The sequence below is a fragment of the Carcharodon carcharias genome, chromosome 1 (genome assembly GCF_017639515.1).
Source record: "Carcharodon carcharias isolate sCarCar2 chromosome 1, sCarCar2.pri, whole genome shotgun sequence".
NCBI classification, from domain to species: Eukaryota; Metazoa; Chordata; class Chondrichthyes; order Lamniformes; family Lamnidae; genus Carcharodon; species Carcharodon carcharias.
The window spans coordinates 154,201,699-154,216,081 of record NC_054467.1 but is presented as its reverse complement, the minus strand read 5'-3'; the positions used below and the strand labels follow the sequence as shown (position 1 = coordinate 154,216,081).

Sequence of the window (14,383 nt, the reverse complement as noted above, 5' to 3'; positions counted from 1 at the left end):
ATTCCCGAGATCATAGTCTTACAGGTATTTCCATAAAGTCAAATGCCATCCATTAGTTGTGGACTATTACTTATGCTGAACCTGCTGTATATCTACAGATAATGAAAGGAACAAGATGAAACCACAACTGTTTTATGTATATCATTATTATTTGAACAGAAGCCATGAAACGATTATCTAACACTTTGAAAATTCTGGTTTAATTCATGACCATGATTTGTTATTTTGCAATGCCATTGCAGTGAAGATTTTGTTGCTTATGTTTTGCACCTTTGAAGCTAAATGGCTATATATTTTTCACTCAGAATGCCCTATCTATGCTGAAGTTCATTATCCATCATCAAACTCTTTCTCATTCTCTGCGGGATTTCTCAAGGCTCTGTTCTAATCCCATTATATTATTTTGTCAATAACAAAGCTTTCTCCACTCATCAAAATTAATTAATTTTTTGTTGAAAATGCCATTATGCATTCATTTATTTCCACCAACTACATGTTCTCAGTACACATAATCCTCTAATCCTCTTACAATGCAATCATGGTATTTTGATCTCTTTCATGCTCTTGATGAGACACACAGAGTTCTGCCTCTTTCAAATATGCATTTCCTCATGTCTCTCACCTGCCTAACTAACAGATCCCACCTGTTGATGGGTCTACCCTTGGTCCATCTTCATTTATCAACATGCTTGGTCTCAAAAACCCCAATGATCTCAAGGCAGCTCCTGCATTTCTTCCATTGCTAGACCTGTCTCCAACAATCTCTGTTTAGTCTTTCATGCCAAACACATCTTTCTTTCCAATGACTTTATAAAGTTCAAGTCCATTCAGGGCTAAGATAATGTTCTGATTTTTGGAAGGCTATTTCGACACATCTATTGCACTCTTCAACATTGTATAAAAAATGCTTGTCATATGAAAGACAATCTCTCTATCACACACATACTCTTCTGATCTCCAAATAAAGTCTTCAATTTCAGTGTTTGATAAACAATTGTTTAGGGATAGGATGGGGACAATTACAAAGCTAGTTAACAGGCAAATGTAGACAATCGATCATTAAAGAAGTTTTAGCTGGGCACTTAGAAGATCTCAAGGCAATCGGAAAGAGTCATGGTTTTGTGAAAGGAAAATCAGGTTTAACCAGTTTATTAGAGTTTTTTGAAGGAGTAACATGCGCAGTGGATAAAGGGGAGCCTGTAGATGTACTATCCTTGGATTTCCAGAAGGCATTTGATAAGGCGCTACATCAAAGGTTATTATGGATAATAAAAATGCACAGTGTAGGGAGTAATATATTACCATGGATAGAAGATTGGCTGGCTGGCAGAAAGCAAAGACTATGCTAAAATGGGTCTTTTTCGGATTGGCAGGATGTGATGAGTGGAATCCCACAGGGGTCTGTGCTGGAACCTCAACTTTTTACAATTTACATCGATGACTTAGATGAGGGGAGTGAATTCTGGGCCATTATGTTTGAGATTATAAGCAAAGTCACCAATTTACAATTTTCACAGAAAAACAATTGGAATCATGAAAATCAATCTCACAACACCAATAAAAATCTCTGAATCCCATGTAATTAAAAAGGAATTTGGTTTATTCAGTCACAATAAACCTAATTGTAAATAGACATAAATGTGCAATGTGATACACAAACTACTGATAAAGGTTCCAGAATCCTATGTAATAAAAACTGAAGTTAAAATTTATTGGTGATAATTTCAATTTTTCTATCTAGGCAGTAATGTGGCAGAGCTGAATATCTGCTCATTGTAAAATCTTTCCAGTTTTCATTTCAATGATTTCAATAGCAGCTCACTTTAAAATATCTTTAACATTGGATTGTTGTTATATGCTTAATTAAACCAATATAACATGAAATAGCATTTATATGTTTGTATTTCTTTTTAATTGACAGCTCCCTTTCCTCTTTTTAAACAGCCCCCTATAGGCATTATTTTTTCATGTTATTCGATTTATTTCAGTCTGGAAACTCAGCTATTGCATTGAACGTTTCTGCTTAGAGCGCCATCTTGAGGCTAGGCTGTTCTTAGGTGCCCACTAACCAAATAGCCCAAATTTGATAGACGAATGTAATCACAGAACAATTAGAGCACTGAAGAAAGCCATTCAGCCCATTGTGTCTGTGCTGCTTCTCTGAAGGAACAATTTACCTAGTGCCACTCCCCTGTCTTTTCTCCATAACCCTGGTCATTTGTCCTTTTCAAATAATGCTGCAGATCACAGTGTATAAATCAACCTTTGAAGCCTCAAAAAATCCTTCCAAAAACAAGGCTTGGCTTATATGCCGAGTATGAAACATGAACTGCAGTGTTGGTTTAGATGGTTGCCATTTTGAAATGTGAACAAAAACACAAATAATTCAAATTAAATCAATGTAACAAGTTTTATTGAACAAATTAATTCTACAAGGATATGCTTAATCACAAAACAAAACGTTTTAAAAACCATCAAATTCATTCTCTTTGCTGTCCACTCAAAAAGTAATTCACCAACCTGTAACATGGATCTCATGGTTACTGACGAAAGGTAAAATAAATAACACCTTTAGACTATAGCAGGTTAAGTATGGATAAGAAAAACAGCTTGTACTTACTTCTATAGTGCCTGCAATATAATAAGTGTCCCAAGGGAGGACACTTGGCACAAAATGTCACAAAAGAGAAACAGAAAGCAAATGGCAAAAGAATTAGGGACATGGCCAAGAGAATGAAGAGGTAAGCTTTGAAGAAGCATTTGAGAATGGGGATGAGGTGGAGAAGCTGAATTGTTTAGGAAGGAAGTTTCAGTGGGTAGGTACAAGGTAATTGAGGCTTGGCCTAAATGGCCAAGTGGTTATGGTACTGAGTTTGAAACCCCAAGATCAAGAGTTTAAATCTCACAATGGCAAACTATGAAACAATGTAACTTCATCTGAAACAGATGGAAACGGGTTTGTACTCGAAAGAGTTACAAGGTAATTGAAGCTTCTGCCACATTTGTTGGAACAGAGGGAGGAAGCACAGAGGAAACATGTAGCTGGAGGAGGATAAGTAGATGAATGCTAAAAACATAATAGAACAAAATATTTTCTGGGTGGAATTTTTACCTCGTCAGGTGGGCTGGCCCGGGATTGCAGCCAGCTGCAACCCACGATCGGTCCCCAACCGCAATTTCATGCTGGCTGTCCAATTAACGGCCAGCCAGCATGAATTGCATGCTGTAATGCTGAGCGCTGCCTGAGTGGGGGTGGGAGGAGGGCGAGCGTGGAGGTTTGAACATGCGCATGGGTGCAAGCACTGAAAGCTCCCTGAAGGCACAGATCTGCCTCAGGGAGCTGAAGATTTTTAAAAACACAAGTAAAGAATTTTAAAATGTTAAAAACGTGTCTCCTCATGGGACTCTGTCACATGAGCAGAGAAATGTTATAAATGAGATTCAAATGTTTAATTGTATTTTTAATTACTGTTGGAAACCTCACATTGCCCATGGATGAGATTTCATAAAAAATCCAAAGGGCAGCAAAAATTTCCATTTAATTATTAATTTAATGGCCTTAATAGACCTGTTAATTGTCAGCGGGCGTGCTGCCAACTGAAATATCGCACATCATTTTATGCTCGACCGGGTTGGGCATGCGCCCGCCTACTCAGCTAAAAATTCTGTCCTCTGAATTTATAGAGAAAGCAGAGATATGTAATTTAAAAGTAGAACTCCTTTAAAGCACTCTGCTGTTATTGTGGTAATATTTATTACTGGATATATACTGGTAATATTTTAAGGAAAATACTAGTTCATTTTAAGCAGATTCGTTTTACCATAAGGGTTATATTTGAAGTTTTCCAACACTGTGACATTGAAAAAATTAGAGGGAGTGAATTTCCATCGGGATTCTCTCAATTGCCATTGTTATTTATATAGTTTTCCTGGTTCTTCCACCGAAGCTGTGTAGGGGATCCCCTTTTCCCACAGACACCCTCCCCACACTCAAGTTCATGGCTCCAGATTCACAAGTGTATGGCTTGAACAGAATGACCAGCAAGGCAAGTTTCTTCTGATAATTCACAATCGCTTTATTGAATCACCCACAACCCCACGGTGCAAAACCCAAAATTTAAAACAACCCATTCTCAGCGCCTGACACAAAGACACCAAAACTCGGTTAAAACTCACAAAAACACAGACAAAACACCATGTCCTGTCCTGAAACCTTGAGATAAAACCTTCAGACCAATATCACCAAGATAAAAACAAAAAAATATAAAAACAAAAAACTGCGGATGCTGGAAATCCAAAACAAAAACAGAATTACCTGGAAAAACTCTGCAGGTCTGGCAGCATCGGCGGAGATGAAAAGAGTTGACGTTTCGAGTCCTCATGACCCTTCAACAGGACTGAGTGAATCTAAGGAGAGGGGTGAAATATAAGCTGGGTTAAGGTGGGAGGGGGAGAAGTGGAATGCGGGGGGGTGTTAGGATAGGAGCAAAAGATGTCACAGACAAAGGAACAAAAGAACACAGAGGTGTTGAAGTTGGTGATATTATCTAAACGAATGTGCTAATTAAGAATGGATGGTAGGGCACTCAAGGTATAGCTCTAGTGGGGGTGGGGGGGGGGCATAAAAGATTTAAAAATAATGGAAATAGGTGGGAAAAGAAAAATCTATATAAATTATTGGGAAAAAAAGAGGAAGGAGGAAGAAACAGAAAGGGGGTGGGGATGGAGGAGGGAGCTCAAGACCTAAAGTTGTTGAATTCAATATTCAGTCTGGAAGGCTGTAAAGTGCCTAGTCGGAAGATGAGGTGCTGTTCCTCCAGTTTGCGTTGGGCTTCAGTGGAACAATGCAGCAGGCCAAGGACAGACATGTGGGCAAGAGAGCAGGGTGGAGTGCTAAAATGGCAAGCAACAGGGAGGTTTGGGTCATTCTTGCGGACAGACCGCAGATGTTCTGCAAAGCGGTCGCCCAGTTTACGTTTGGTCTCTCCAATGTAGAGGAGACCGCATTGGGAGCAACGAATACAGTAGACTAAATTGGGGGAAATGCAAGTGAAATGCTGCTTCACTTGAAAGGAGTGTTTGGGCTCTTGGATGGTGAGGAGAGAGGAAGTGAAGGGGCAGGTGTTGCATCTTTTGCGTGGGCATGGGGTGGTGCCATAGATGGGGGTTGAGGAGTAGGGGGTGATGGAGGAGTGGACCAGGGTGTCCAGGAGGGAACGATCCCTACGGAATGCGACAGGGGGGGGTGAAGGGAAGATGTGTTTGGTGGTGGCATCATGCTGGAGTTGGCAGAAATGGCGGAGGATGATCCTTTGAATGCGGAGGCTGGTGAGGTGATAAGTGAGGACAAGGGGGACCCTATCATGTTTCTGGGAGGGAGGAGAAGGCGTGAGGGCGGATGCGCGGGAGATGGGCCGGACACGGTTGAGGGCCCTGTCAATGACCGTAGGTGGAAAACCTCGGTTAAGGAAGAAGGAGGACATGTCAGAGGAACTGTTTTTGAAGGTAGCATCATCGGGACAGATGCGACGGAGGCGAAGGAACTGAGAGAATGGGATGGAGTCCTTACAGGAAGCGGGGTGTGAGGAGCTGTAGTCGAGGTAGCTGTGGGAGTCGGTAGGCTTGTAATGGATATTGGTGGACAGTCTATCACCAGAGATTGAGACAGAGAGGTCAAGGAGGGAAGGGAAGTGTCAGAGATGGACCACATGAAAATGATGGAGGGGTGGAGATTGGAAGCAAAGTTAATAAGTTTTTCCAAGTCCCGACGAGAGCACGAAGCAGCACCGAAGTAATCATCGATGTACCGGAGAAAGAGTGTGGAAGGGGGCTGGATTAGGACTGGAACAAGGAATGTTCCACATACCCCATAAAGAGACAAGCATAGCTGGGGCCCATGCGGGTACCCATAGCCACACCTTTTATTTGGAGGAAGTGAGAGGAGTTGAAGGAGAAATTGTTCAGTGTGAGAACAAGTTCAGCCAGACGGAAGAGAGTAGTGGTGGATGGGGATTGTTCGGGCCTCTGTTTGAGGAAGAAGCTAAGGGCCCTCAGACCATCCTGGTAGGGGATGGAGGTGTAGAGTGATTGGACGTCCATGGTGAAGAGGAAGCGGTTGGGGCCAGGGAACTGGAAATTGTTGATGTGATGTAAGGTGTCAGAGGAATCACGGATGTAGGTGGGAAGGGACTGGACAAGGGGAGAGAGAAGGGAGTCAAGATAACAAGAAATGAGTTCCATAGGGCAGGAGCAAGCTGACACGATCGGTCTACCAGGACAGTTCTGTTTGTGGATTTTGGGTAGGAGGTAGAAGCAGGCGGTCCGAGGTTGGGCGACTATCAGGTTGGAAGCTGTGGGAGGAAGATCCCCAGAGGAGATGAGGTCAGTGACAGTCCTGGAAACAATGGCTTGATGTTCAGTGGTGGGGTCATGGTCGCCGCCATATGAACACACTCGACCTCTCCCTCCAGCAGCACCACTGTACCCTTTTTCAAAGCTGCGCGTGCCCCCAGTTTCATTTTATTCTTCGTCTCATCCGACGCCTCAACAAGAAACTTTTTCTCTTTCTCTCAAGTGCTAAGGAACGCAAGCTCCAACAACTCATCGACACCAACACCCATCTAGGACCCTCCACCCCCGCCTGTCCCTCCGTCCCCACCCCATCTTCCAATCCCAACCCCAGCCATGTATTCACTATACCCCCTGACCTTCCCCTCTCTGACGCTGAATGTTCAGTGCTTAGCAAAGGACTTAGTTTCATACCCTTACGCCCTCATCTCAATGAATTTCGGGCTCAGCACGATGCTGAACTCTTCTTCCGCCGTCTTCGTCTCCTGGCTCACTTCTTTGGGCAGGAGTCCTCTCCCCGTTCAACGGATCCTTTTACCCACCTCCAATATTGTCCCTCTACCTGGACCCCTCCCTTTGGATTCTTACCTTCTCTTGATCTTTTCATTGAGAACTGTTGGTGCGATATTAGTTGTCTCAATTTCTCTGCTCCTCTCACCCATTCTAATCTCTCTCTCTCTGAACTTACTGCACTCTGTTCTCTCAGGTCCAACCCTGACATTGTCATCAAGGGTGGTGCTGTTGTTGTCTGGCGCACTGACCTCTACCTCGCGGAGGCTGAGCGTCAACTCGCACACACTTCCTCCTACCTCTCCCTGGACCATGACCCCACCACTGAAAATCAAGGCATTGTTTCCAGGACTGTCACTGACCTCATCTCCTCTGGGGATCTTCCTCCCACAGCTTCCAACCTGATAGTCGCCCAACCTCGGACGGCCCGCTTCTAGCTCCTACCCAAAATCCACAAACAGAACTGTCCTGGTAGACCGATCGTGTCAGCTAGCTTCTGCCCCACGGAACTCATTTCTCGTTATCTTGACTCCTTTCTCTCTCCCCTTGTCCAGTACCTTCCCACCTACATCCGTAATTCCACTGACACCTTACGTCTCATCAACAATTTCCGTTTCCCTGGCCCCAACCGCTTGCTCTTCACCATGGACGTCCAATCCCTCTACACCTCCATCCCCCACCAGCATGGTCTGAGGGCCCTTAGGTTCTTCCTCGAACAGATGCCCGAACAATCCCCATCCACCACTACTCTCTTCCGTCTGGCTGAACTTGTTCTCACACTGAACAATTTCTCCTTCAACTCCTCTCATTTCCTCCAAATAAAAGGTGTGGCTATGAGCACTCGCAGGGGCCCCAGCTATGCTTGTCTCTTTATGGGGTACGTGGAACATTTCTTGTTCCAGTCCTACTCCGGCCCCCTTCCAAAACTCTTTCTCCGGTACATCGATGATTACTTCGGTGCCGCTTCATGCTCTCGTCGGGACTTGGAAAAATTTAGTAACTTTGCTTCCAATCTCCGCGCCTCCATCATTTTCACGTGGTCCATCTCTGACACTCCCCTTCCCTTCCTTGACCTCTCTGTCGCAATCTCTGGTGATAGACTGTCCACCAATATCCATTACAAGCCTACCGACTCCCACAGCTATCTCGACTACAGCTCCTCACACCCCGCTTCCTGTAAGGACTCCATCCCATTCTCTCAGTTCCTTCGCCTCCGTCGCATCTGTTCCGATGATGCTACCTTCAAAAACAGTTCCTCTGACATGTCCTCCTTCTTCCTTAACCGAGGTTTTCCACCACGGTCGTTGACAGGGCCCTCAACCGTGTCCGGCCCATCTCCCGCGCATCCGCCCTCACGCCTTCTCCTCCCTCCCAGAAACATGATAGGGTCCCCCTTGTCCTCACTTATCACCCCACCAGCCTCCGCATTCAAAGGATCATCCTCCGCCATTTCTACCAACTCCAGCATGATACCACCACCAAACACTTCTTCCCTTCACCCCCCCTGTCGCATTCCGTAGGGATCGTTCCCTCCTGGACACCCTGGTCCACTCCTCCATCACCCCCTACTCCTCAACCCCCATCTATGGCACCTCTCCATGCCCACGCAAAAGATGCAACACCTGCCCCTTCACTTCCTCTCTCCTCACCATCCAAGAGCCCAAACACTCCTTTCAAGTGAAGCAGCATTTCACTTGCATTTCCCCCAATTTAGTCTACTGTATTCGTTGCTCCCAATGCGGTCTCCTCTACATTGGAGAGACCAAACGTAAACTGGGCGACCGCTTTGCAGAACATCTGCGGTCTGTCCGCAAGAATGACCCAAATGTTGCTTGCCATTTTAGCACTCCACCCTGCTCTCTTGCCCACATGTCTGTCCTTGGCCTGCTGCATTGTTCCAGTGAAGCCCAACACAAACTGGAGGAACAGCACCTCATCTTCCGACTAGGCACTTTACAGCCTTCCGGACTGAATATTGAATTCAACAACTTTAGGTCTTGAGCTCCCTCTTCCATCCCCAACCCATTTCTGTTTCTTCTCCCTTCCTCTTTTTTTTCCAATAATTTATATAGATTTTTCTTTTCCCACCTATTTCCATTATTTTTAAATCTTGGGGGTGGGGGAGCTATACCTTGAGTGCCCTACCATCCATTCTTAATTAGCACATTCGTTTAGATAATATCACCAACTTCAACACCTCTGTGTTCTTTTGTTCCTTTGTCTGTGACATCTTTTGATGATCTGCTCCTATCCTAACACCCCCCCTTCCACTTCCCCCCCCACCGCCTTAAACCAGCTTATATTTCCCTCTCCTTGTAAAGAAAGATCAGTCCTGTTGAAGGGTCATGAGGACTCGAAACGTCAAATCTTTTCTTCTCCGCCGATGCTGCCAGACCTGCTGAGTTTTTTCAATATCACCAAGATATGGCGGAAACAAGTTACAAGGTACAAGTTCTGCCGCCTTCGTCTCTGTGCTCACTTCTTTGGGCAGGAGTCCTCTCCCCATTCCACGGATCCTTTTACCCGCCTCCAATATTCTCCATCCACCTGGACCCATCCCTCTGGATTCTTATCTGCTCTTGATCTTTTCATTGAGAACTGTCGGCGTGACAGCTCTCGTCTCAATTTCTCTGCTCCTTTCACCCATTCTAACCTGTCTCTTCCTGAACTTGCCGCCCTCCGTTCTCTCAGGTCCACCCTGACTTTGTCATCAAACCTGCTGACAAGGTTGGTGCTGTTGTCGTCTGGCGCACTGACCTCTACCTTGCAGAGACTGAGCGTCAACTTACAGATATTTCCTCCTACCTCCCCCTGGACCATGACCCCACCACTGAACATCAAGCCATTGTTTCTAGGACTGTCACTGATCTCATCTCCTCTGGAGATCTTCCCTCTACAGCTTCCAACCTCATAGTCTCTCAACCTCAGATGGCTCGCTTCTACTTCCTACCCAAAATCCACAAACAGGACTGTCCCGGCAGATCGATCGTGTCAGCCCGTTCCTGCCCCACGGAACTCATTTCTTGCTGTCTTGACTCCATTCTCTCTCCCCTTGTCCAGTCTCTTCCCACCTCCATCCGCGATTCCTCTGATGCCGAACATCATTTCCAGTTCCCTGGCCCTAAACGCCTCTTCTTCACCATGGGCTTCCATCCAATCCCTCTACGCCTCCATCCCCCACCGGGATAGTCTGAGGGCTCTCCGCTTCTTCCTCGAACAGAGGCCCGAACAATCCACATCCACCACTACTCTCCTCCATCTGGCTGAACTTGTTCTCTCACTGAACAATTTCTCCTTAAACTCGCCTCACTTCCTCCAAATAAAAGCGTTGCTATGGATACCCACATGGGCTCCAGTCATCCCCGTCTCTTTATGGGGTATGTGGAACATTCCTTGCTCCAGTCTTACTCCTGCTCCCTTCCACAATTCTTTCTCCGGTACATCGATGACTGCTCCAGTGCCACTTCATGCTCTCATCTGGATCTGGAAAAATGTATTAATTTTACTTCCAATTTCCACCCCTCCATCATTTTCACATGGTCCATCACTGACACTTCCCTTCCCTTCCTTGACATCTCAGTCTCAATCTCTGGTGATAGACTGTCCACCAATATTCATTACAAGCCTACTGACTCCCACAGCTACCTCGACTACAGCTTCTCACACCCCGCTTCATGTAAGGACTCCATCCCATTCTCTCAGTTCCTTCACCTCCGTCGCATCTGTTCTGATGATGTCACTTTCCAAAACAGTTTCTCTGACATGTCTTCCTTCTTCCTTAACCGAGGTTTTCCACCCACGGTCGTTGACAGGGCCCTCAACCGTGTCCGGCCCATCTACCGTGCACCTGCCCTCACACCTTCCTCTCCCTCCCAGAACCATGATAGGGTCCCCGTTGTCCTCACTTATCACCCCACCAGCCTCCACATTCAAAGGATCATCCTCCGCCATTTCCGCCAACTCCAGCGTGATGTCACCACCAAACACATCTTCCCTTCACCCCCCTTATCGGCATTCCGTAGGGATCGTTCCCTCCAGGACACCCTGGTCCACTCCTCCATCACCCCCCACACCTCAACTCCCTCCCACGGCATCTTCCCATGCAACCGCAGAAGGTGCAATACTTGCCCCTTTACTTCCCCCCTCCTCACCGTCCAAGGGCCCAAACACTCCTTTCGAGTGAAGCAGTGCTGCACTTGCACTTCCCTCAATTTAGTCTACTGCATTCACTGCTCCCAATGTAACGGTCTCCTCTACATTGGAGAGACCAAACGCAGGCTGGGTGACCGCTTTGCGGAACACCTTCGGTCTGTCCGCAAACATGACCCAGATCACCCTGTCGCTTGCCATTTCAACACACCACCTTGCTCTCATGCCCACATGTCCGTCCTTGGCCTGCTGCAATGTTCCAGTGAAGCTCAACACAAACTGGAGGAACAGCCCATCATCTTCCGACTAGGCACTTTACAGCCTTCTGGGCTTAATATTGTGTTCAACAATTTCACATCATGAACTCTATCCTCCATCCCCACTCCCTTTCTGATCCCCCTTTTTTCAATACTTTATAATTTTAAAAAATATATAATTTTCTTTTCCCATCTATTTTTAAACTTATTTTGATCTATTGTTTTATCTCCACCTTTTAGCCCATTTTGATCCCTTCCCCCACCCCACCCCCACTAAGGCCATCTGCCACTAGCTTGTCCTGCTTGCTACCCTTAATGTCCCCATTAGCACATTCCTTAGATAATATCACCACCATCAACACCCCTTTGTCCTTTTGTCTGTGACATCTTTGGCAATCTCTTCTTTGTCTCCACCTTTCACTGGCCCTCTATCTAGCTCTACCTGCCTCTACCAGCTTATATTTCACCTTATTTCTCTATTTCCTCAGTTCTGATGAAGAGTCATATGGACTCGAAATATCAACTGCATTCCTCTCTGCAGATGCTGTCAGACCTGCTGAGTTTTTCCAGGTATTTTTGTTTTTGTACAAGGTACACCAAGTTTTCGCCCCAAACCTTCACAAAGACATCAGACCAATATCACTACGATTTGGCTGAAACTTACAATCTCCAACACAGCTGGTCTGTCCAGTGTTGGCTGTAGGTTTGAATCAAGGTGACCAAATTGATCCTTCTTCCAACTGCAGCCCAAAACCTTAGATCTGCTCTTCTTTTATAATAATTTAACTCAGACATGTCAAATCATATTTCCTGTTGTTCCAATGTCCATTTAGTTGATTCCATGCAAAGTCAAGACATAGGTCATCAGCTCCTACTGGTTGAAACAATACAGGGTTTTCCTTGGAACATGTATCCAGATGAATATTATCAGTTGTCATTGTATGAACAACTCTCCTGCTGTTTGAAGTGGCATAGTAACAGCATAGTAATAGCACCTGGCTCTAAAGTTAATGAGGGTGCAAATGACCTTATTTCAGTACTATTGTCTGTGGTGGTTGAATAATTCCTTGAGTGTATTGTATTGATGATATGTCCTTTGTGCCATTGTATTGGGTAATCAGACCTTCTTGATCACGTTGGTCAATGTCCAAACCCTTTTGATGGGTCACTGTGTTTTCACTAAATGTCCAAATTAACCCCTTGCTGCCCAGCACTGTACTGCTGACTGCAGCTTATCTTTTTGAAATTTATAGCTGCAATCATGAAGTCAAAACATGTCCATGTGTTTGAAATTATGTTCCATAAGTTTCCCAGTTGGAGGGGATTTTGATCCTACATCTGTGAGGGTCGAGCTGGAGAGCTCTTGTGGAGGTTTATTCCCATAGTTAAGCTTTGTTTACATATGTTTCAAAAGTTAAGACAAACTGAATTGGATAACTTGTTCCTTTTTGTTACTACTACAGCATACCAATGTGCATTTTGATCAATCATCACTTGAGTCAACTAGCTAAAAAGTATCCAGAAACAAAATTCATGAAGGCAATTGCAAACATTTGTATCCCTAACTACCCAGACAAATATTTGCCAACAATTTTTGTGTATTTTGAGGGTCGAATGAAGGGCAGGTTCATTGGATTAGAGTGTGGAGCTCCAGATCTGAAGTTAGAAGGTAAATCTATTCGAAGTACTAGTGATAGCTGCAATATTTAGTTGTTGGTATTATCGATTAGATATGATAAAAACAGTATTTCTTTTTATCCACATTCCCCTTCCCCTGACTTCCTTTCCTTCTCTAAAAGCGCTGGCCCCTTGTGGAGATATTGACACTGGTTGACATCTAATATGTCAGCTGAATGGCCATTAATGATTCTCTAATTAGAAATTTGTGAATGAAGATAATTTTTGCAGGCTTCCTTGTGCTATGTAAGTCTCTATTTGTAGCCACAAAAAAGTTAGCTCAGACTTAGGTCACTTATGGTGACCAAATAAAAATAGCATAGTTCAAAGCATTTTTTAATGTCAACCATATCAGAACAGTTTATTGGAGATCATATCAATTGTAGTAATCCATGCAAGAACAGTTTCTTACTTATTTCTCATGGTCATCATGCTGGAACAGCACTGCTCAGACAATACACCCACTGTTTTGCATTATTGTAATTTCTTCTGACTGGGCCATTCTTGATTTTTTAATAGTTAACGCTATGAAAAATTACTGTAAAGGCTGCCAGATTGTCATAAAATTCCAAATGGTTCCTGAATGACCTTTAATTGAAGGAAGCCTGTTGCCCCCACACAATTTGACTTACACATGACTCTAGTTCCTTACTGGGGTTGATTCTTTGATGCCTTCAATGTAACTGGGAATTGACAATGAATGCTATGTTGCTAGTGCCAGACATATCCTAAGAATAAATAAAAGTAAATTACATTATATATCATATAAGGAGATTATGGTGGGCTGAATTTAATCCCCACTTCCTTGGTGAGTTTGGCGTCACGGAGGGCATTTAATCAAGCGGGATTCCTGCCTCCTCCCCAATTAGGTCAGGGGTGCCAATTGAGGCCCTTAAGTGGACAATTAATGTCCCCTGTCCCTCCTTGATCCTTGGCCTCAGGTAGGTGTTGTAAGGGCAGCAGCCACAGCCTCCCCGGTAGCGCTCCTATTCATAGAGCTAGCAGCCACTGATTGGCTGATCTTTGATCCTGAGGAAGGCCCACTGCTGGCCTGATTGACAATTAATTCAGTGGGCCATCCCTAAAAGAGGTGATGCGGGGCTTTCCCTGGCACTCCAGCTGGCGGACTGTACCCCTGTCACCTCCATTTACTACTGCCCAGCATATTAGAGAACTTAGGAACTTTATGATAGGTGTTCCAAATTAATTGGAACAACTTTAATTTTCACTAAAGGTAGTGAAATTATTATTTTAGTCGGAAGAAAATAGAAGGACAAAACATGAGCTAGCATATAGTTTTATAAAAAGGGCAGGTTTATGTATGGTTGTTGTACCAGCTGTTACATTGCACCTGTCAAAATGAAATAAAAACCTTGCAATAACACCCCTTAGAGATTGTGTCATTCACATCACTGTAACGGAGATTACAGGCAGGATTTTGC

General features: G+C 44.6%; 1 protein-coding gene across 1 annotated transcript in view; it reads left to right on the top strand.

The window, feature by feature from the left end:
• The window catches only part of LOC121275479 (phosducin-like protein 2), a 69,152-nt gene that overhangs the window by 45,022 nt on the left and 9,747 nt on the right, over positions 1 to 14,383 (top strand). Inside the window, exon 5 of the mRNA XM_041183073.1 lies at positions 12,728 to 12,933. Within this exon, the coding sequence (XP_041039007.1) occupies positions 12,728 to 12,933 (206 nt within the window). The remainder of the gene's footprint in view (positions 1 to 12,727; positions 12,934 to 14,383) is intronic.